The sequence below is a fragment of the Syngnathoides biaculeatus genome, chromosome 16 (genome assembly GCF_019802595.1).
Source record: "Syngnathoides biaculeatus isolate LvHL_M chromosome 16, ASM1980259v1, whole genome shotgun sequence".
Classification (NCBI taxonomy): domain Eukaryota; kingdom Metazoa; phylum Chordata; class Actinopteri; order Syngnathiformes; family Syngnathidae; genus Syngnathoides; species Syngnathoides biaculeatus.
In genome coordinates, this window is record NC_084655.1 from 20,553,993 (window position 1) to 20,577,511 (window position 23,519).

At 43.0% G+C, this 23,519-nt stretch overlaps 1 protein-coding gene across 2 annotated transcripts; it reads right to left on the reverse strand.

Moving 5' to 3' along the window:
* Window positions 1-1,873: 1,873 nt before the first annotated feature.
* nprl3 (NPR3-like, GATOR1 complex subunit) lies at window positions 1,874-22,918 on the reverse strand. Of its 2 annotated transcripts, XM_061846791.1 has the most exons (14): window positions 22,777-22,918; window positions 22,453-22,709; window positions 22,007-22,073; window positions 20,952-21,084; window positions 20,212-20,286; window positions 15,714-15,867; window positions 15,570-15,645; window positions 15,373-15,510; window positions 10,621-10,777; window positions 6,571-6,677; window positions 6,337-6,466; window positions 4,563-4,761; window positions 4,254-4,455; window positions 1,874-2,184 (listed from the first exon to the last, which is right to left on the reverse strand). In XM_061846791.1, the coding sequence occupies exons 2-14, from the start codon at window positions 22,667-22,669 to the stop codon at window positions 2,019-2,021; spliced, it is 1,821 nt and encodes a 606-aa protein (XP_061702775.1). In that variant the 5' UTR covers window positions 22,670-22,709; window positions 22,777-22,918; the 3' UTR covers window positions 1,874-2,018. The 2 variants fall into 2 exon arrangements, with proteins under 2 accessions (XP_061702775.1, XP_061702776.1); XM_061846792.1 differs by lacking the exon at window positions 22,777-22,918 and having other exon boundaries at window positions 22,453-22,765.
* Window positions 22,919-23,519: the final 601 nt, after the last annotated feature.

The following is a 23,519-nucleotide window of genomic DNA, read 5'->3' on the forward strand; positions in this document are numbered from 1 at the left end:
GGATGTGAGAAAACATTCCACAGGTAAATTAGAAAGATTAACTTTTGACACTTAAAATTTGGTTATAAAGTTTTTTTTTTCTTTCTGATGAACTTAATTCACTTGAACAAAGTTGTGTTTACGGTTCTTGTTGTTCACTCTGCTTCACCTTTATAGGGTAATGTTTTTTTTAGCGGAAAAGCGATGTATTTTCCCAAACTTCATCAGTGGATCAGCAAGAAAACAAAATTTTCTGTGAAATTTTTGATTAATATCATAATACATAACTCTGCAAATTGAGTTTGATTTTCAAATGCGAGGAAACAAATTAAAATTTTCTGTCTGAAATAGGACGTCGCACAGACAACAAATGAACATATTTTCACATTGCGAATCCTTATTTCCAAAAACATATTGAACTGATTGACTTAAAATGTAACGTTTTTATGACGAAAAAAAAATGCTTAGCTTTTTGCTATGTTATGATGATAGTGCTTCACAGCGTATTTTGGGAAAAGTTAAAATGTCACGGAAATCGGGCCCGAGGTAATATGCAAGGTTTCTTGGTCGTCACGGTGTTTTCTTTCTTTTGCACTTAGCCTTTTTTGTTACCAGAACTGAAAAAAATGTAAAGTTCACACGACCAGTTTTAATTCTACATGCCAAACTTTGAGGAAAACCCCACTGTAAACCATGCCCTTCGGACGTTTTAGGAGTACCAAGATGGCGACCAATGGCTTCAACCAATCGACTTACCGCTCGATGTGTATGCGCTATCCAGTGACGGCTCCAGGTGGCAACACATTACTTGTACCTTCCGCCATCTAGTGGCAGCGCATTGAATTGTTCTGCCTGTCACTGAAATATGTTGGCATCAACACATTTTTGTAAAATGCCAACAAAGTACAGCAGCATAGTATGCCTAAATGTTCATCAAAAAGTGCAACTCTTATCCTAAAAAGTACACTGTAAGCCACTGTAACATTGTTGTCAACATGGTACATAACTTAATTAAAATGTGAGCAAAATAATACAAAGCACACATCTGAAGCCTTTGAGCAACTGTCAACCACGGGCCAATAGACTCAGAATTTTGTTACCATGACGACCATGAGTGGATTTGAGAGACTGAGCAGGCAAAGGCTTCAACTTGGAGGACAGACCAATGTGTGTGTATGTGTGGGCGGACGGAAGGACAGACGGACTTCACATTTCATACACTCTACTGTGTGTATGTGGCGCACGTTCAGGTCACCGAACACACGAACTTCCCACCACCGTGTCGATACCTTTGCCGTGCCGCCAATCTTGAAAGTGACTCGGGATCTTCACCGGGTGAGCTTCGAGGTCCTCAGACGTAGAAATGTTGCGGGGATGATTACTGTGGAAATAACTCTCACAAAAAATGTTAACAGTGGGTAAGAATAGAAATTATTAATACATTTTTCAGAAATGGGCACATACAGGATGTTCTCGGTCGGGTGAAGGCGGTAGAAGAAGTCCGTCACACGGAAAGAGAAAGTCCTGGTTGACTTTTGTCCAGCATCAAAATAGGGAATTCTGGGGTAGCAACGCCGTATTTTGTTATTTGACTTTTTAGTTTTGTCCCCGAAAAAAAAAAAACAAAAAACATGGAAGTGCAAGTTTAAAAAAAAAATATATATATATATATATATCGGTGTTTTGGTGGTGGCGATCGACTCTGGCCGGGCTCTCATTGAATCCGCAGATGTTCGGACCGCCCTCGCCTCCCCCTTCAAAGCGCAAAAAGCGGCCCGCCCGATGTCCTCGGTCGTCTTCCCGCCTCCGGGATCCGTCTGGAAAGCTCGTTGCTCGGCGAGCGCCGCCCCCGTCATTTCCCCTGATCGAAAAACTCCGGGCCTCTCTCTAGTATGCACAAAATAATTTATTTAAAAAAATTGGGTCATCAGCGATCACAAATAAATTTTTCTCCATGTTGTAAAGCAACATAAATAAACCATTTTTCTATCTTTAGGGTTTCGGCAACACGGCGTCTCCGACCGGTGCTGGCGATACTTCTACTCTGTGGGAGACTGAAAGATGGAAATGATGGGATCTTCGTGATTGGTCACCACCAGGACGCAGCGGAACTTGTCCAAGAGCGTCTTGAGCTGAGAGCGCCGCATGTTCTCGTTGTACATGATCTCCTCCAAGTGGTGGTGGCCCCGGAAGTACTGCAGCAACCTGAGAGGGGTTTTTTTTTTCGTTTTTAAATGGAGGGGAAATGTTTTGTGTTTGGTACAAAAAAAAAATATATTGGAAAAAATGCAATTACATAATCTCATTATGATCCCCCCGGGGCTGGTAAAGCGTTGTCCTCACAGTTCTGAAATCCCGGGTTCAATCCCAGTCCCGCCTGTGTGGAGTTTACATGTTCTCCCCGTGCCTGCGTGGGTTTTCTCCGGGCACTCCGGTTTCCTCCCACATCCCAAAAACATGCAACATTAACCGGACACTAAATTGCCCCTCGGTGTGGTTGTGAGTGGGACTGTTTGTCTCAAATGTGCCCTGTGATTGGCTGGCGACCAGTTGAGGGTGTACCCCGCCTCCTGCCCGTTGACAGCTGGGATAGGCTTCAGCACTTCCCGTGACCCTCGTGAGGATAAGCGGCAAAGAAAATGCATGGATGGATGATGATCCCCAAGGGGTAAATTCAGAGGTTGCATGTTTTTGCCATCATGTTAAGTACAACGTTGCGCGACGTCGCCACTCGGGGGCAGTATAACCAAAGTCATGAAGACAAAAAACTTTCATGACTACTGTGACTCCTTAAAGGTCAAGTGTCATGAAATGGATGATTTTTTTTTTTTTTAGGATGTCATTAATGAAAAAAACTACAGCCGAATATCTGGTGACATTCTTACGTGGCATTTTGTTTAAATGTCAAAATACTCTTTGTATTTTTAATAATAGGTGAATTACCAGAGCATTTAAATCAATATTGAATCGAATTCAATCGCAATAGTAATGATCTGAAATCAAAAAAGTGAATTTTTCAGTGCATCCCTATTTTGTAAAATGAGAGGAAATAACTCTTAAGTCCTCACTTTGTTACCGGAAGTCATACATACAATGATGTCTGTGAAAATTCTGGTAATGAATCGCTCTAATAACAGTTGTGTTGCACTTTAATTAAAGGTCCAATGACACAAAAAGGATGATTTTTAGTATGTTTTTAATAATAATGAAAAAAAGGCAGCCGGAATGGACCCATCCGTATTTTCACCACAAAACCTGATTTTGACGTATATGGCTTTTTGTAACTCCCGCCATGAAAACCCTCTCGAGGGATTTGTTTTCGACAAGAAGCAGGAAGTGACGTTGGAGGCAGGTGCGCCCTCAAGCCGACTCGTTTATTTCTATTAGTTTTACCTGCGGGATGGTAACTCGTTGTTCCTTCGTGTTGGCCAAAATGCCGGTTCGTTGCGTCGCTGGACATTGCTCGAACACTCGGGAGGATGGATTTACCCTTTGTAAGTTTCCAAGAGACCCGGTTCGTCGTGAAAAATGGATTGCACGGGTGCACAGGACGAGAGCTTCGTGGGTTCCAAATGACAGCTAGGTGTGTATACGGCTACTAAAAAAAAAATAGTTTGGGGGTGGGGGGACCACGTAATCCATCTCTCATAATGTAACAAAACATCCGTGTACGTATGACAGGGGTGCTCAATACTGTCATACATACTGTCTGGGAGTCTGTTGTTAGACGTAATCCGCATATCATCTAAATATAGCTCGAAACATTAGGGTAATATTGCCCCGGTCACTTCACTCGATTGTGAGATGTTCTCTTCTTCGAAAAGAGCTTCCGTGTCAGAAGGGGCGTGTTTTCTCCCACAGTGGGGGCCACAGCGTGTTTTCAACGGCGAATGTCCCAGCGTGACGTCACGGACAGAAGATGCAACCAATATGGCGGCCGCTTGGATGTCGAATGACACTTCCGCAACTTTGAGCACGGATGACGCGCTCTCCGCTCATTTATTTTTTCATATGGACATTGAAGTGACTAATGTTATATTTACTTTTCATTTCAACATCTATTTTAAAATGTTTATAGGGATGACACTTGACCTTTAAACCTGCAGTAAGATTAGAAGATGATAAATCTATACCGGTTAAGTATGTGACGCCACTGCTGGAAACTATCATTTTTACATGACTATTATTGGGTGCAAAAATGTAAAAAAAAAAAAAAAAAAAAAAACTGGCGTGAGGTAGTTGTAGTGTAAAGCGCCGTGATGTGAGCAACTGACCTGGCAAACATCCGAAGGTCCTCCGGGTTCTGCGCGGCGGGGACGTTGAGGATGAACTGCCTCTCGTGGTCCGACAGGCTGGCCAGGAGGGTCTCGGTCAACAAGATCCTCTTGTTGAGGGGGGAGTCGTCTCCGCCGGGTGCCAGCTCTGCGCTGGAGTTGTCCATACTGGGGCTGGTCAGGGTCATGTCGTCGCTGCTGGCTGCACGGCGAGGTGTGAAGGTGGGGTCGGGGGGGGCACGTGCAAGGTCACATGATCGGTTTTTCTGTTTCTCTCATTCTGTCACACAAGCGCACTCGGTGGCATACTTGGGGATCCGAAGCTGAGGGCGCTCGGGGTGCTCAGACCGCGTCCGTTCCCGCCGGCGACCCGAGCGGCCGGCGCCAGCTCGTCGTCCCTGTAAGCGGGCTCGTCCTCTGCGGGCGGTACCATGAGGCAGACGTACGTGTGCAGCTGGATGAGCAGGCGGCGCTGCAGCATCCACACCACCATCTGGATCAGCTGAGCCTGCTCGGCGGGGGCAGGTGAGGGAAGAGTCGGTCACTGGGCAAATATGACGAGACGGAGAGGGAAAAACGCTCGCCAGTATGGGCCGAGCGTGCGAACCGCCACGCAAGAAGCTTTGTGCCGAGATTCAAACCCAGAACCTTAAGACTGTCAGCCATATGTGGTGAAAACAGACTCGACCCTTGTGTGCGGTATGGACATTTTGCCAACATGTCATCATGTTCTCAACATGGCTTGTTATGATGTAATATTTCCCTAATAGGCCAACTCGTTCCATTGAAACATTTTTCCCCGGAGTCAAGCAAATAATACTTCAACTGTTGTTAAATGTTGGTACCGTTATTCCAGGCCTATTAAACCGCAATTTTTTTCCACACGCTTTCAACACTGCGGTGATACGGCTAATTTGTGCTATTTTTTTCTAATGGCCGCAAGGGGGCACTCGAGCGGAGGAAGTGAGTTTTACCGGTGTGTTTGTTTTTTAACCGGCCCTCTTAGCGCTGTGCTAGCGTGTTGTTGCTCTGTTACTGGCGTGTCTCGGTGATTTTTACCGGTATGCTTGTTTGTTTGTTTTTTACTGGTCCTGTTCCCGCCGCGCTAGCATTATCGCCACGTTAGCGCGGTGATTCTGTATTAATGCCGTGTCTCTGTGATTTTTACTGGTATGTTTTTTTTTTTTTTTAACCAGCCCAGGTCGCTCCGCGCTCGCATTAGCCCCACGCGAGGATGTAGCGGCTGTGTTACTGCCGTGTCTCAGTGATTTTTACTGGTATGTTTTTTTTTTTAACCGGTCCTGTTAACACCACGCGAGCATTAGCGCCACACTAGTGTGTAGCGGCTGTGTTACTGCCATGTCTCAGTGATTTTTACCGGTATGTTTTTTGTTTTTTTTCACTGGCCCTGTTCATGCCGCACTAGCATTAGCGCCACGCTAGCGTGTAGCGGCAGTATTACTGCCATGTCTCAATGATTTTTACCAGTATTTTTTTTTTTTAAAACCGGCCCTGTTAACGCTGCACGAACAGGGCTGAACAGGTAAAAGTCAATTAGGCCATAAAGGCCACAAGGGGACACTCGAGCGGAAAAGGTAAGAGTGAGACCGGTGGAATATATGTGCCGAGGAAGTGACTTTTACCGGTCCGGCCCTGTTAGCGCAGTGTTATCATTAGCGTGGCGGCGCTAGCGTTAAACTCTGTGTACCGTCTTTCTTTGTAAATATCTCGTGTTTCAATGTGGGCACTTGCGGCTTTTACACAGGCGCGGCTTATGTATGTACCAAATGGTATTTCCTTTACAAATGACCCTTGTAACCAGATGCGCTCTGTAGGCTGGGAATTACGGTACAAGTTTTTATCCACTACACACTGAATATAATAAATGTCCTCTGAAATGAGCTTTACATCAGTGTACATATGTACAGATCATTAAGGACATTTTTGGTTAGGTCGGTTTTGTTTTTTTTTCTAAGGTAAAATAAACACTAAAACTGTAATCACAGAGGAAAACGTAATAAAGCCAACCTGCAATGAAACAAAAAGGCAAAGAATGGAAAATGTCTTAGTGACGGAGTCGCACCTCCTGCGCAGGAGCTTCCAGGGGGTGCCTGAACTCGGCCAGCGAGACGGGCAGCGAGAACTTGGCCAACATAGAAGGAAGGTCATGACCCGGAAACTGCTGTGTAAACTGTTCGGCGTGAGGCGAGTGTCTGTCCAGTGAGTAGAGAAAGAAAAAGAGAAAGAGACGGAGGTCGCGCTTTAATTGGACATACGCAGTGGCGTATCCGTGGCGATGACCAAACGTGGGACTCACATGTAGATGTTGGCGTGAGGTGACAGCATGTAGACGTTGTTCTCGCACAGAGGGAAAATGATGATGGCCTTGCCCCAGTAAACCAGGTGGGCTGCAATTTGGAAGATCTGAGAGAAAAAATGACAAAAAAGAGGAGGAAACTGGATTCGTCGTCAGAAGAAAAAGAGGAATGCACAGAGCCTACAACTGTTTGAAATGTAAATTGATCACATTTTTAATAGTTGTCTTTCAGTGTAACTTTCCAATGTTAACAATTCAACTAGCTACAATTCGCTGTCTGAAATTCACGGTCTGTGCCACCAGGCGGGGTGACTTCAGGTCAGAACTGAACAGCCAGCCAATCACAGTTACGCTTTCATAGTCACGTGACATCACATACTCGGAAAGCGTAACTGCAATTGGCTGGCTTTTCGGGTCAGACCTAAAGTAACCCCGAGTGGTGGCACAGACTGTGAATTTCAGACAGCGAATTGTTAACATTGAAAAGTTACACTGAAATCTAACAATTGAAAATGAGATCACTTTACATTTCAAACATTAGAATGGTACATAAGTACAGAAATGCTTCGGTTCTCGTCCACAACAACTTTCAGAAGGGTGGCTTGAGAAGTGTTTTGTTCGAAATTCAAATCCATATTTCCCATTGCAATTAATGGAAAAAGGAATAATGCGTCCCAAGCCTGAAAAAAAAAAGACTTTTTAAAGCATGTTTTTTTTTTTTTTTTTTTTTTAGCTTTTCCTGATCATAAACTGCATAGTAGAAATACATGTATAGTTTAAATGATTAATTTAAGGCAATCATTTAAGAAATATACTTATGTTTTGGTTAAAATGTAAGCTTTAGTAGTAGGCTAGACTGGGAGTGCATTGCCGTATTTGTAGCAATTCAGCTCCCAGCCTTGTAAACTTTTTTTTTTTAATTAACAAAAGTGCAGAATAACTTTAAACACGCAATAGTGAGGGGGAAAAAAGCAAAGAAAATGTTTTATTTTTACAAAAAAAATAACGTACAAAAACATTAACTCGTAACTCGATTTAACGAAATCTTCAAAACAAAACAAAAATGCAGAAATGTTAATGGAATAGAGCATTATTAAAGTTCATAAGAAAAAAAGCAATGCAAAACTACCAATTATCAAATCTCTTCGGTGGGGGTGACTAGCCCCAAGTAGTTCTTTTCTTTACTCAAAGAACTTATCTCGTGTCACTTGTTTCTGCCGTCTTTTAAGCACTTTTATTATTTCCGACTTTCTTCGGGGGCGTTCGAGATCCGGATTTTCGTTCGAAATCCGAAGCAAAAAAGAAAAAAAATAAATCTCCAAATTTTCATTCAAACTCCGATTTGTTCGAAGTCTGGGACGTCCGAGAATCGAGTTTTCGCTGTACTTCGAACCCAGCGCACGCTTCTTTACACAGCTCTCTGAAGATTCAAATTTTGCACATAGTTCACATATTCCACTACAGTTTTTAATACTTCTCTCATGGGGGGCAAGGCTTTTGTAGCCTACGTATGTCTGTGTAGAATACAATGCGTAAAAATGATGTGTGGTGCATCGGCTTGTATTTTTACTCGCGGACTAAAACCAGACTTTCTTCCCGGCACGACTGGAGCTGCGTCCATACAAACTGCAGAAACAATTTCTCATCCACAAGCTTCTTCACATCGGCTGCCTTAATTGTTGTTGTTGTTGTTGTAAGAGGCTTACAACATCAAAACTCTTCTTTCATCCTGTTGTTTTTCCACATACCGCACAAAAACAGCCAGCTGTCTTAGATTAGGAACGTCTTTGGTTTTGTCGAATTGAATGCGGATTTTTTCCGGGCAGAACTCAGATGTGCGACGACTTGAGCCAAGATGTCTTCACTCACGGCCTCTTGCTAATTGTGTAATGTTAAAGAGGAATTTGGGATAATCTACCTTTGGCCGCTGTTCCAAGTATAAGATTCGCCATCTTTACCGCAGCTGGTTTTACAAGTGTTTCGCAATACTGGTTGTCAGTAGTGTGCGCTTGGAAAAGTTAATGTTAGGAAGAAAATGGTCCTCGGAGAGCAGGTACAGTGGCCTTATCATCGAATCTGGCTCTCTACACCTTGAATTCAATAATTGTTGTGTTCTTATATTCCCCATCTAAATGCAGTATTCCTTTAGTTTTGTCAGTGCGAGGCTTGAGTTTCTCCACTTGGCATTGCAAATCATGCAAATAGGATGCTGACTCACATCCCGTTCCGTGATAAATGAGAATCCATATTCATATTCGTCCGACCACTGTCTTTTTTTCCTCGATATAGTTAGCATGGATTAAAATATGAAGCAATTACATGGTATAGAGCTCATCCACGTGACTCAGTTTGGTGGTCAAGCCAAGCTGCTCTGCAGTGTGGGAGCCGTTGAACCAGAGCAGATTTTTCAAATTGGCCGAGACCTGTTGTGCTGTTGGTTGTCACAATAGATGACACAGTTCTTCAAAGAGATCATTCTCCAGAATACCAGCTGAAAAGACCAGAAAAGATCGCTGGATTTCAGCAATTAAACCAGCCATGGCCAGGCAGCGGGTGATGACACTTGAGTGCGGCGTTCTGCCAAGTCTCGAGCTTTTGCCAGTGCGATGGCTTGAGCGAGGGAGACCACACCGGAGCGCCGTAGTTGAGGACGGACCTTCGCCCGTCACGGTGAGCGTCTCGGCACTCGGGCCCCAGTTTGAGCCGGAGATGGCTTTGAGTCTGTTGGTTTGTTGGTTGGCACGTTTGACCGTGTACTCAGCGTGAGGACCGAAGGGGAGCATGGCGTCAAGTACAATGCCCAGGATTTTTGGGCAGTTGACAGTTAAGATCGGCAGGTTAGGTTCGTCCGAAATTCGGCCGTGAAAGTGGTGAACAGAGAGGTCGTACTTTTTTCGACGGACAGACTGAGTTCACGTTCGACCAGGAATTGATGTACAGTGTCGAGGTAGTTCACACGCTCACTGGTGGCATTAATGTTGCTGTCGGACGCGTAGATCGAGAGGTCGTCGGCATACGACGTGAGAGCGACATCGGCGGGCGACGTGGCGATTTTTGACATATATAGATTGAACAGGAGTGGGGATAGAACACCACCCTGAGGCACGCCCATTCGCATCTGCCGGCAGCGTGAGCGACAGTTTCTGAGTTCCACGAAAGACAACCGTTCGCGTAGGTATGACGCCAACCACGGCTTGACCTGGTTTGGTAGCAAAAGGCCGAGAAGATCGTTGGTAATTTGGGCAATGCTGACGACGTCGAACGCCTTGGATAGGTCAAGGCCCACCAGCGCCATACTTTTGCACGATGTCACGTGATCATCTGCAGCCAGTGATGACCAAGCGGGGCATGTCATCACGTATATACTCGTATAGATGTCTCGATCTCCACGGAAAAGGCTCCACCGAACCCCGAGACGGACTCACCAATCCCCTCGGTTTCGATCGAACCCCGGTTAAGAACCACTGACCGGAAGAAATGATCGTAAACGCTTTCTCAAACTGGACGGGGGGGTCATGGTGCCGAATTTTGGGTTCACAGAAAGCTGACCGAGCTGCACCGTTTCATAATGTTACACTTGTGTACACGTACTTTACACAAGTTAAATTCAAAATTATTCATTGTTGAAAATCATCATTATTAATGTCACATCTGTTCCGAATAAATGGGCTGCTTCAAACAATAGCTGCTATCTGTTCACATTGTTGACATTACATCAAGATGTTCACACTGGGAATAAAAGCTGAAATGATGATTTGAGTCAACATTTAGAGCTTCAACAATTTTTGAGGCCAATGTAGACTTTGTGAAGCTTCGAGGTCGATCAACTTTCATCTGGATCCGATCATCATAGCGCATATGAGTGGAATTCAAATCTGACCCACATTTTCCAACCTTGGCAGGGGTCGAGATTCTCTGAGCGCCACGTTGCTCTTCTTTTCACTTCCAATTAAACATAGAAATAAGAGAACTGGGACTGCCTCGTGCTGATCATTTTCTGGGTAAATCGATCTATCCGTCACGAAGTCGAGGAAACAGCAGCAGCCTCACCTGAAGCAGGGCCAGGTCAGTGTCCTGAGCGAGCTGCTGGAGGTTTTTCACCGCCGAGCACGTCTTGATGAGGCGGATCATGGCAGGCGAGCAGTCCACAGGAAGTTGGCCCAGGAGCACCTTCTCGCTTTCCAGGAGCAGCAGTGCGTGATATGGCCTGGACGAAAGCACACATCCAGAAAATGAAGGCCTTCGTTATATAAAAAAAATGAATTCTGAGCAAACAACAGCGTTGGGCCTTGGGGGCATTTCAGGTCAGAATGATTCAGGACGAACACCAGGGGGCGGTGTATCCCACGCAACACCCGTTGTCCTTAAATGAGTGCTTGTTATCAGTTCAGCGCAGACAAGCTATAGAGACCACAGGCATGAAATAAAAGACTAGAAAATAAGTCAATGAATTCGTCCTTAAAGTGGACTGGACACAACATTAGGTAGACCTGTAAACGCTACTATCCCATCATTAAAAAATATTTGGAGTTGTTCAGTATTTGTAGTCATATTTTTATGTTTGTCTCTATTATTTTCTAATATTTAAAAATTTTATTTTTATACCCATTTTTGTCTCTCTAGATTTTTTCCTAAAAATGTAAGATTTTTTTTGTATTTCTTTGTGTGATGTGGTTGTTTTATTTTTATATTTTTCTCCACAACAATATGTCCTAATATTGATCTCTAGTTTTTGGTTTGCCTTCTATAATATTTTTATGTTTGTCGTTTTTTTCAAAATGTGCATCTGTAATATTTTTACCGTTATCTTGTATTATTTTACAATGCAGTGGTACCTCTACTTTCAAAATTAATCGGTTCTGGAAATCGTTTTGTAACGTGAATTTTTTTTGTAAGTAGAATCGCCTTTTACATGTAAATACGCTGATACAGCGTGTAAAACATATGGCTCATGGGCCGGACACAGACCATTGGGTGATTTAATCTGGCCTGGCATAAATTTCCGAGTATGTCAAAGAAAGAAGCAAGTCTCTTGCTCAATTCTATCAATAATTAAGATTTTTTTTTTTTTTAAATACAAATCAAATGCTTCCTGCGGCCGCTAGAGGGCAGTAAATGTGTAAAAGCGTTCACGTCCAGCCTGCGGCACTGACATAACTTAGTCACAGGAAATAAACATGTTCAAGTAAAAATAAAACCAGCAATCTTGGTTCACCGTTCACTGCTACAAAACAAGGTCAACACACTTCCCAAAATGGCACTGTCAATAAAAAGGATATGTGGACACGGAGTGTGGTTTTCCAGGAAAAAAAAAAAAAAAAAAAAAAAAAATGGACTGAGAAGTATTTATTCACAATAGCGAATGCAAAACCATTGTGCCTGGTATGTAATCAGCAAGTTGCAGTGTTCGGCGCCACACTACATTGCAGGCCCGTAACAGTCATCACTCAATATTACGACAGCATAAGTGCGTTCAAGACGAAAATGTCACAGTGGGAGTCGCAGCTATCCCAACGGTGACACCTCGCATTTCTCTCGTCTTAAAGGTGTGCGTACGAAATATATAAATACAACAGAACAGATTTGCTGCTTGACATTGAACCGGAGGAGAAAATTTACAATACCCGAGACCTGTTGTGCTGTTGGTTGTCACAACAGACGAGACAGATATTTAAAGAGGTTGTTCTATGGAATACCAGCGGAAAAGACCAGAAAAGATCGATGGATTTCGGCAATTAAACGTGATGGATGGCGCCCAACCAAAATAGACACACCCCTGTGTTGCGATCGTTTCATTTCTGGTAGGAATTATGCTTCTCAATCTTAAATTACCAAAAAGTATTTATAATGCCAAGTTGGCTTATTTGAGAACAATGCGTATAAAAAAAACTGTCGCAGAGGTTTACAGAAGTTAAGTCTGGCCGCAATCGCTTCCGTGTACGTTCCGTGGAGACGACTCCGACCCCCCCCAATCCGAGTTAATGAATGCGAGTTTGTGCAAAAAAAAAAAAAAAAGGGTCATTTATTTAAATATTGGTATTTGTATTTATTACTCGCTGAAAAGATCGATGGATTCCGGCAAAAGTTAACATGTCGCTGAACACACTTCCAAGTTCACGAGCCCTCAAAACTGTCACTATGTGGGATTAATTCCTGATGAGAACAGATCCAGCAACCAAGTAAACTTTTATACGCTTTCAAAGTTTTCTGTGTAAATCTCGACAACTTACTCACCAGATCCATGTGTAGATCCAGTAGTCCAAGACAAGCGGAAGTTAACAGTCCAATTTCTTATCGGCGAAAACATCGACTTCGGCATTGAAAACGGGTCCTCTATGCCGAGTTTATCTAATTTTTCCATGTACCGTCGTTTATTTTCACCTAAATGACTGACGGTATCGGACAAGACTCTGGGCGTCGTGCTACAAGACATATTTCCGTGTCGTCTCCAACCGGTTTAGCATTGAGCAATGCTTAACTTGACCGGCAATATGGCGACGTAAACAAAAGTTACCTGATTTTATGACATCGGTGCACGAGCTCTATTGACTTGCAGTGTGATTCTGCTATGAAAGATAAATTTGGGTCCGTGGTATTGGGTACGTTTTATCAATATCTCATGCCAGGTTACCCCAAACTAACAGCCGTGGCTGCAAATTTGCTATCCATGCTTGGGACTACTTATCTTCTGTAACGAACAACAATAAAACAAAGCAGCGCTCGAGGCCAACAAATAAACACTTGAATGACATTGTTAAATGTGCACCTACTCAGGATTTCACACCTAATATCGACGCGCTTGTGAAGGTTAAAAAAAAAAAAAAAAGTTTCAGGAGTCAGCAACAGCAACTAGACTGCAAGAGTGCAGTGAGAGAGAGAAAAAACGTGCAAAAAGATGCATTATTAATTAGACACTCTAAATTGCCCGTAGGTGTGATTGTGAGTGTGGCTGTTTGTCTCCATGTGCCCTGCGATTGGCTGGCAGCCAGTTCAGGTTGTACCCCGCCTCCTGCCCGGTGACACCTGGGATAGGCTCCAGCGCTCCCGCGACCCTTGTGAGGATAAGCGGATAGGAAAATGGATGGATGGATATTCTCAGCTTCAAAAGGACCAGCCTAGTTGTTTGATCTGATGTACAGTAGTCTAATCTTACTGCCCATGCACTGTTCTCACTTTTTATTTTATTTTGTATTTCTTTTATTTATTTCAAAGCGGTATGACAATTCATGCGAAAATGCTTTTTTCACAACTCCCACTTGAGTTTGTTTATTGCGGTGAGTTGGTTCAGGTCTAAAAACGGCATTCGCCCAACTGTTAAAATAAATCGGTTGTGAAAACATTCACCACCAAGCATGAAAATCATTTTTCCCCCCACTGTTTGTTAATAAATGTGTTGTGCTTAGAAAAGATCCCTTGTCATCCGTAATTACAATATGTTGGGAAGGCTGAAAGATAAAGTACAGTATTGAAAAACAAATCCAGCTATTTGGTGTTAACATTCTTTTACTGATCCGGCCCACCTGAGAACACAAAGTTTGTATCCGGCCCTCGGGCCACACTTGAGTTTGACGTGCCTGGGCTAATCCTGTTCCAAGAACACGGCCCGCCCCACCCCTGGCAAAAAATAAGCATTCAAAGTACATGATGTAAAAAATAATAAATAAAACATGTTCATTTACCTTTGACAGCGGGTGACTATGTGAAGAGAAGGGAGAGTGAAAAGCAAAACGTAACAAAGGGAACAGAGGAGGCAAAAGTTTGAGTGCTGAGAGAAAACATCCGTACGCACGCACACAATTTAATTCCTCTTAAGTTTCTTGGGGTACATGGTGACGAAAGATTAATAAACTTGCCAAAAACACAAACGAAGAAAAAAACAAATAAATAAGATAAACTTTACCAGTGTGTGCTAGTTTGTGACAGCGTCTGATTGCGTGACACTTGAGTGTCCAAGTTAAACGAAAACCATCATGGGCAAAGATTGGCATCCCTTCTAGCCAATGGGATAGCAGGAAGATGCTACAGCGATAGCCAATGGGAGAGCTGCTCGACCGTGCCTCTATCTAATCAAGATACAGGTTGTTTACGTTCGGTGGGATTTGGGGAATTCAGCGCCTGTGTTTGCTGTTCGTATCCTGAATTTTCCTTCGTAGCCAGAGGCACTATTTTTCCGAGGAGACGTTTCGTAACCCGAATTTTTTGTTATTAAAGATGTTCATAAGTAGATGTACCACTGTACTTGTGTATTCTGTTTTTGGTATTTTGGATTTTTTGCATTATTTATATACTTTTCATCCAATCATGTTATACTTAATGTTATTTGTTTATTTTTGGATTTGACTGTCATTTTCCCCCAAAAAATATATGCATTTATAATAAAATACTTTTTTTCCAATATTTGTGTAGTTTTTCATCCTGTATCTTGGATTATTTTCTATCTATTTTTACGATTTTCTACTGGGATTGGGTGGCGACCAGGTCAGAGTAGATCCTGACTCTGCAGTTTTCTTTAAATGTTTAGCCCCAGTCATATATTTTTTTTCTTTTATTAAACCATCGTTGTGTATGTTTAGGTAAGTAGAATTTGCTTCTAAACTGTGCGGATTAATTACGGTATGTTATTTTGTATTGTATTCTCCAATTTATTTACACAGACACAAAAACACACACAGTATGAAAGTGTACCTAATGCGTAGACTTGTGCAATATCTGAAGCAAGCCAAATTATGCTAACTCCAATAAGAAGATCTTGGAGACGCTCAGCGGGAGTACTTAATGGTACACAAGGCAAGGAGGGCGCACCTGATGGCCTTCAGGCTGCGTTCTAAGGCCTCGGGGGGGATGTAGTTGCCGCCGACGCGGTGGATCTTGTGCGGGAGGCAGAAGCTCACCTCCAGCCAGTTGTTGATGTGCAGCCGCAGCACGCCAGTGGTGCACAGGCTGGACAAACGCATGGTTGGTAAAACAGTCTGAGGCAATGAATATTGACATTCGCTCACCTCTCGTATGCCTCCTTGAGGTCCTTGGCCAGCTTACATTTGGGCAGAATTTGTCTAAATGGCGACTGTGGGCTCGCTGACAACATAAAGAGTGAGTGACACACAGATTTTGTATTTTTTTGGACGGGGGCGGCTGGGTCTCACTTTCGCTGACGGTGGTGATTTCGTCCTGTACGGCCAGCATGAGCTTGGCCTCCCTGGTCAGGTACTGGCAACGCCGCTCCTCGTGTTGCAGCGCGATGGCGATGCGGCGCGACAGGTTTTGCATGCAGCTGATAACCGAAGGGTCCGCGTTGGCCTGTACAAACGTACAAAATAATAGGACTGCTATTATTTTAATGTGACTAACCAGATTAATCCATGTTTCCAGGATCGTTTCCATTGGTAGATGTCAAACGAGTTACCAGTAGGTGTAGTAGATTCTCGGAAAACCAAAAAGACCTGGCACTCATGATAGACACGGACACTCTTAGGTTGTGCAATAGGGCATTGGGAATCATTTCGAGCCATATTTCGATGATATGCGGACCACTTGTAACAGACTCCCCAACAGTACGTATGACAGTATTTAGCATACTCAGGAAGATCCATACCGGGCGAAGTCACTGGCCGGTGGAGGGGGGCCTCCTTTCTCCTCCCGCACGCGGCCAAACCACCTCCCTGCCCAATCCGCTTACGCGGGGGCGACAACGCCGCAGCCGCGCACATCAACACATTTAGCACCCCTGGTTTACGTACTTTAAGTTATTATGACGATGTCTTTTGTTACTTCTGAGAGGATTACATTGCCCCCCCCCTCAACTAAAATTTCTTTTTAATAGCTCTATACACACCTACCTGTCATTTGGAACCCACGGAGCTCTCGCCCTTTGCACCTGTGCAATCCATTTTTCACGACGAACTGGGTGTTTTGGAAATGTGTAAAGAGTGAATCCATTCTGACGTGTGATGAAAAAACCTATGGGTCCATTCCAGCTGCCTTTTTTTTAAAATTAAAAACATCCTAAAAATCGTGGCATACGAGTTCGTAGACCTTTAAGGATGAAGCAGCACCTGTTGAACATGCATTTCTCCTTGAAAGCCTGAGGAAAATGGGCCGTTCAACACATTACTCCAAAGAACAGTGTACTTTTATTATAAGTGTGATTGGAGAAGGGAAACTTGACAAAGGCGTGCACAAAATTATAGGCTGATCAGCTAAAATGATCTCTAATCCCAAAAACCAGCAAAGCAAAGCAAAACCAGAGACACAAGGCAGAAAATGGAAGAAATGGTCGATGTGGGTCGCAGGAAAACCATAATGGCAAAGGCTCGGCCAATGATCAGCTCAAGGATGATCGAAAAACAGTGTGGAGTTACTGGTACTGTGACCGTGAGAAGACGTCTGTCTGAGGGTAATCTGTTTCCAATAATTTTCCACAAAGCCCCCCCTGTTAAAAAAATAAAGGAATGCGCAGAAGACGCTGCAATTTGCCAAAGAACACATCAACTGAGCTCAAGAGAAATGGAGGGTCGTTTTGTGGACTGTTGGGCCTATTCATCGCATACCAGGGATCAAGGATCGGTTTCCGTATATCAAAATACTTGAAGAGGACGTGCCCATGGAAGTAAATATGTGCCACCAGGATTTGAATTAATAATGCCACTGAAAATTTCACGTTTTAAAATTCACTGTTATTTCATAGTGATCACATTCTCAAGAGCGGTATAAGAATTTAACTTTACAATGTTAACACATTAGCCATACAAAAACATTCAACCTTGAAAACTCAAATGCAATATTTTCACTCTCCCGAGATTGAACCGACTACAATTTGCTGCCTGAAATTCAGCCGGGCAGGGCGACTTCAGGTCAGTGACGCTTCAAGTTCAAGGTCGGTTTGGTATTTTTCAATGACTAAACGCATGGCTTAAACTTCAAATGCAATTGTTATGACTGTACTTCTACTTTCTCCCAGTTGTCTTCATTCGGTTATAGCACAGTAATACTCCTAATTCGTTGTATAACAATAAAAATAACGTTTGTTCACGGAGAAGGAGTGGAAATATCCCAGTTGCCACTCAAAACATGACTCGGCATCTTTCGGCCTCTCCCTCCCCCTGAAAAGCTGGAGGGGACCTCTGACCGTGACTCAGCAAATGCAGGGAACAGGGGCTGTGCCTTGCCAGGAAAGACGTTGAAACGTGCCAAACTGAATCTCCACTCCCAGCACAACGATTTTTTTGTTTCGTGTTGACAGGCGCGGTTGGTCCCACTTTCGCTGACGGTGCTGATCTCGTCCTCCCTGTTTTCTGATACTATGAATAACAATAATAATAATAAAAATAATGTTTGTTCACGGAGAAGGAGTGGAAATATGCCAGTTGCCACTCAAAACATGACTCGGCATCTTTCGGCCTCTCCCTCCCCCTGAAAAGCTGGAGGGGACCTCTGACCGTGACTCAGCAAATGCAGGGAACAGGGGCTGTGCCTTGCCAGGAAAGACGTTGAAACGTGCCAAACTGAATCTCCACTGCCAGCACAAAGATTTTTTTGTTTCGTGTTGACAGGCGCGGTTGGTCCCACTTTCGCTGACGGTGCTGATCTCGTCCTCCCTGTTTTCTGATACTATGAATAACAGTAATAATAATAAAAATAATGTTTGTTCACGGAGAAGGAGTTGAAATATCCCAGTTGCCGCCTAAAACATGACTCAGCCTCTTTCAGCTGCCCACCCCCCTTCCCCCTCAAACTGTTGAAGGGACCGCTGACAGTAAATCGGTAAGGGCAAGGGACAGGTGGTGAACCTTGTCGGCCAAGACGATGAAACATGTAAATGCAAAATGAAATTTCCCCACCCCACGTTTTTTTTGTGTTGACAGGGACCGCGGGGTCTCATTTTCGTTGACCGTGCTGATCTTGTCCTGCCTATCTATTATATTATAAATAATAATAATGTTTGTTCATGGAGAAGGATTAGAAATATCCCAGTTCCCGCCCAAAACATGACTTAGCCTCTTTCATTACATATGCTGATATAAACATTAAAAGTTCCCATTCATTTGCTTTGAAATGGCGTAACATATACACGCACACACATGTAAATATATATATATACACAGCGAGAGAGAAAGAGCGAGTGAGAGAGAAGTCAATGCTTTTATGTAGAGATATTTCTCATAATTTCTCGAGTATAATGCGTCCTGAAGTATAATGCGCACCTTCAAAGTTGACCTAAAAAAAAATCTGGAAAACCCTTCTACCAATGTACACCACCAATTTGTTTTTACCCATTTGCTCAAAATATTGGGAATTATATTATATATTGTTAGGATTGTACAACAATCATTAATAATAATCATCATTGTGCACGTGGTGATGTAGCTGCAATATAATCTCGGGACAGGTTACAGGAGACGCTTGTCTTGGTCCCTGCAATTGTCAGAACGCAATCCCTCTACCAACTAAAATAAATATAACATTTTATTAATACTGTTGATAACACATATTACAGTCTTAAATAAATATGTAACACTGTTTGACGTAAACATGTTTTGCACGAAATATTCGTGCTTAAAACGTTTGTGCAGAGTGCAGTTTATCACCTACATTACACATCCTTGGCCAAGACTTCAAAAGCAACATCTGGCTCATCTCCAATCTGAAAAATACCCATCGTAGCTACCTTTGGTAACTTGGTCCAGTTCTGGTGCCTCCTGAATTCATGAACAGTGATCCTATTTTGCTCGCGCAGCATGTCGTCCTCTGTGCCATCCATGGCGTTTGTGGGGAAACATTTTTTTTTTTGCTTTGATTCCGCACCGCAGCCTCTCGCCCACCGGACGCCATCGCTTTCCTATGGCGTCGAGTGGCTATCATAGCAACGTGAGCTCAAACTACGTAGAAATGAGGGTAATGGGCACATTAAAATAAAAAGAAAAAAAAAAGCGACCATTTCAAATGTGTGCGCTCCCGTTTTTTTGTGCCCATGATGCTCGTGTTACGTACTTTGAGCTCACGTTGTTTTTATACCTACCTGAAGCCATTGAGGCGAGCTATCGTTGTTTCGGACTGGGACGCTACTTTCGGGTTGGCAGCGTCACCGGCACAAGAGATGATACATTTCTTTTAAAAGCAGCTGCACAACTAGCCGTTGTAGTCGACATTTTTTATCTTGGTTTAAGGTAAAACAAACTCACGGGCAGTGGTGGTGCAGTAGCAACAAACATGCTACGCTAACAATCGTAAAATGCAAGCTCCCGGAGGAGCTCTGAGAGCTCAGGTTGGGGGCGCAGAATACCGAAATAAATATAAATGTGTAGCATAAGACATCAAATATCATATCGAAATGTATATGTATACCTTTTTTTTTTTACCACTCTACCTAAATGTATAGAACTATACTAACTACGCAATTGTATTTTTTATTTTTCATTCATCCCTAAATATAATACGCTCTATGAACTTAAATTTTGGAAAAAAATTGTGCATTATTTTCGAGAAATTAAGGTATATTATCTTGGAGACATTGAGGGAGAGAATATTTAAAATAGCTCTCAGTAGTGTATGTAATCTAACACATAAAAATTGAAATTATTACCAAATGTCCATTGTGCACATTTGAATTGATGAAGTGTCCAGTACATGCAAGAATTTTCATACCCTCAGAGCAAAGACGATGTTGAATAGAATCATGGTGGGCATCTCCCTCTTTGGCGAAGGATCCGTTTTAGACATCTGAAATCAAACGTAAAAAAAAATGGAAATGATTTGACACTCTATTAAGAGGCACCACAACAACCCAGTTGTACGCATGTAAAATAAAAATGCGAACAAATCTATACATTTTGGAAAATACCTTGTAAGGAGACACACTCACAGTAATGATGCATTAAATATATATATTTTAAAAACGTTAAATTATTACTGTTTTAGTATAACTGATGTGCGATTAATCAAAAGTAAAAAAATGAAATGAGAGAAAAATAATTGCTCAAATGGAATGCAATAAGCAAATCATCACTTTCAGAAACCCAGAATTCATGCATCCGTGTTCGTCGCCACTTATTTTTGTAAGTAAGTAAGTTTCTTTCGGCTTGTCCCTTTCGGGGTCGCCACAGCGTGTCATCTCAGATGAACGCACATATGTTTGGCACAATTTTTACGCCGGATGCCCTTCCTGACGCAACCCTTCTCAGGGAGTGGAGGCCCCAGTGGGATACGAACCCACAACCCCTGGTTTACCAAACCAGTGCTCTAACCACTGAGCTACAGGGCCTCGCCACTTATTTTTGTAATTATAGCTAAATCAGTTTTTGTACATTTTTTGTACACAAGTATAACTAGTTCTAAAAAAAAAGGAAGCACTGTGGAAAGAAATGGAGGGCAAACTCCTCACTGACCTGAACGATGGGAGGATGTTGCAGCAGAGTCGGGTGTCCCACAAAGCAAACATTGTCGATCTTCAGCTCAAACTTCTTGCCGCACATGTCCGACTTGGTGGCCAGGATGGTGGCCAAGATGCTGTCAGAGAACCTGTGAGATGGAAAGGCCAGGTTTATCCCAAGGTGATTCAAAATAATATCAGAACACTTTGGAAAGGACGATTTTTCTAGCGGGGAAAAGAAAGACTTAATTACAGCGTCCACTTCTAGTGATCTGGGCTATATGTCACAGAAATCACATTTATCCTTGTTTGTGTGTGGCTACACATTCTGCAAAAGATTACAAGACAGCCAAATTCCACACGTGCAACATGCTGCAGGTTGATTTGAGTCCACTTGAATCACAGTTTTAAACAACAAAGCAGAGTACAGTCGTAACATTGGGCAGTTCGTCAACACGCGTTTCCACCTCGGAAATATGCACAAGAACTTTGTCACGTGTTACAAAGTTAAAAATTAACAAATCAATCAGTGACACATCACCAACGAATGTAAGCAAAGACAGCGAGTGACGGAAGCAAAGGAAAAGGCGCTTGCGGAGGGTTCCAAAGTCTTACCCCGCGACCAACTGTTCGTCAGTTAGTGAGGATGGCTCTCTGGAACGGGAATGGGGCCGTAAACAAAACAAAAAGAGGACAAGCAAGCAAACAAAAATGCCAATACAATGCCCAACTGCACGTTACATCACGTATTTTCAATTTGAATTTTTTTTAATGTACCCCCCGCCATGAATATACATTAAAAATTCACAAGCTTTCCATAATTTGAAGTCAGTCTTGATCGGCATGATAACGCTGCAGCTCTGCTGAGAATTTGCCAGTGAAATGCATTTCCCTTTTGCTCACATAAACGGAAAGGCTGCTTTATGTCTTATGTTGATTGGCGCGGATCAAATGGAAAAATACGTGTTGACAATGGAAGAAGGAACTCATGTGTGGTCTGTAGCCTTGCAGGATTGTCCAAACATTTGAGCATATGAAGCCCTAACATTATTCAGAACTCGAAGAAAATACCTGGAATCTCCATCCTGATCTTCAACTTCTCCAGTTGTATACACAGCGTAGCGATTGCGCTGCTTTGCTTGTGGGGAGAAGATACAGGGTTTGTATTAAATCCTTTTTTTGAAATATAACAATGCACAAAACTTTCAGGGTAACAGGCTTTCAAGTGAAACTTTACGATGATGCCCAAATGCACGATAACATTTAAAAGTGGGTTTATTGCGCATTTTTAAACTGAACATATTGAACTTTCAACGCTTCAGAATTAAGTATCCGTCTGTTTTGTTAACCACTTATCTTTTCACATGGGCGTTTACAAGTTTAACATAAGCAAAGGTGCATTTGTTGCTCATCTTCACATTTCACCTTAACTTTTTGCTACTTGTGGACAGTGTCAAAGATTTATGCCGTCACCCAAGGACTTCTTTTGTTGTTTGTTGAGATGTGCAAATGTTTACCTGCGTGCGAAGACGCACACTCGGCAGCTCGTTGGAAAGGGTAGCGGAAAAGCAGTTTGTTCCCACGGCTGCCGGAGCTCACCAACACGACACTTATGGGATTGGTCTTGTGTCCGCAATTTTGGGCTCTGAACAAGCCGATTCTCGGCTGCACGATCGCCGATTTTCGTTGGTCATCTGCGGAGCCGCCGTCGCCGGATGGGTTGAGCATCATCATATTAGCATTGCAGCTAGCATAGCTGCGACACTATCGACACCTGTCGCCACGAAGAAAAACAAAATAATACTTTTATAGTGTCAAATTAAGCCTTTAACGATACTTACTAAAAGCTGGTATAGTTTTATCAAATTCCTTAATGTCAGGCCTAGTCGTCACGTTGTCTTAACCTTCGTAATTCAACGATTGTTTTGTGTAACCCAGTAAGTGTCCGACTCGGAACAAAGAACAGAGCAATAGTACGCATGCGTAGAAACTTTTCAACTCACTTCTTTGTTCCGCAATGTTTTTTTTTGGGGGGGGGGGGGGGGCAATAGAGTTGCTGTTTTGACTGTAGGCCTCACCACTCACAAGCCATGTGAGTATATCGTTCTCTCCAGCAAGGGCTTGCACATTTTGTGGCTCTGGCAAAAGTTTTTTTTTTTTTTTCAGCGCTTCAATCAAGTGTGTTTAAAGATTGCACTATCCAAATTCGTCAAGTATCTGGAGTGTCTCGCCAGAGGAGACAAAACCCTGGATCATGTTTACGCCAACATTAACATGCATACAGGGCCAGCCCCCCCCACCCCCCCCAACCCATCTTGCTGGATCCAATCATGTTTGTGCAACCCTCACACACATTCCTCAAAAAGAACAAGGTCACAATGACAATTATAACGTAGCTTGAGAATGCACGCTGTCAGCTAGAGGACTGTTTTTCATGCACTGTTTGGGAATTATCTGAACACCAGAACCTCCAGTTCTTTCTGAAATCAAAATCTGCATCGACACTGTGACTGTTATTAGATGGATCCAGGTTTTCCCCATCCAAAAACCTTGGACTGAGGCACTCCTCCCAAGTCGGGGCAAG

Excerpts from the sequence above, each read along its gene's own strand:
- nprl3 (XM_061846791.1), bottom strand. The coding sequence starts at position 22,669 with ATGATGATGCTCAACCCATCCGGCGACGGCGGCTCCGCAGATGACCAA. Across the intron at positions 6,678-10,620 it reads CTGACCTGGCCCTGCTTCAG|ATCTTCCAAATTGCAGCCCA; the intron begins GTGAGGCTGCTG and ends TTTTTCTCTCAG. Across the intron at positions 6,467-6,570 it reads CCTCACGCCAACATCTACAT|ACACTCGCCTCACGCCGAAC; the intron begins GTGAGTCCCACG and ends CTCACTGGACAG.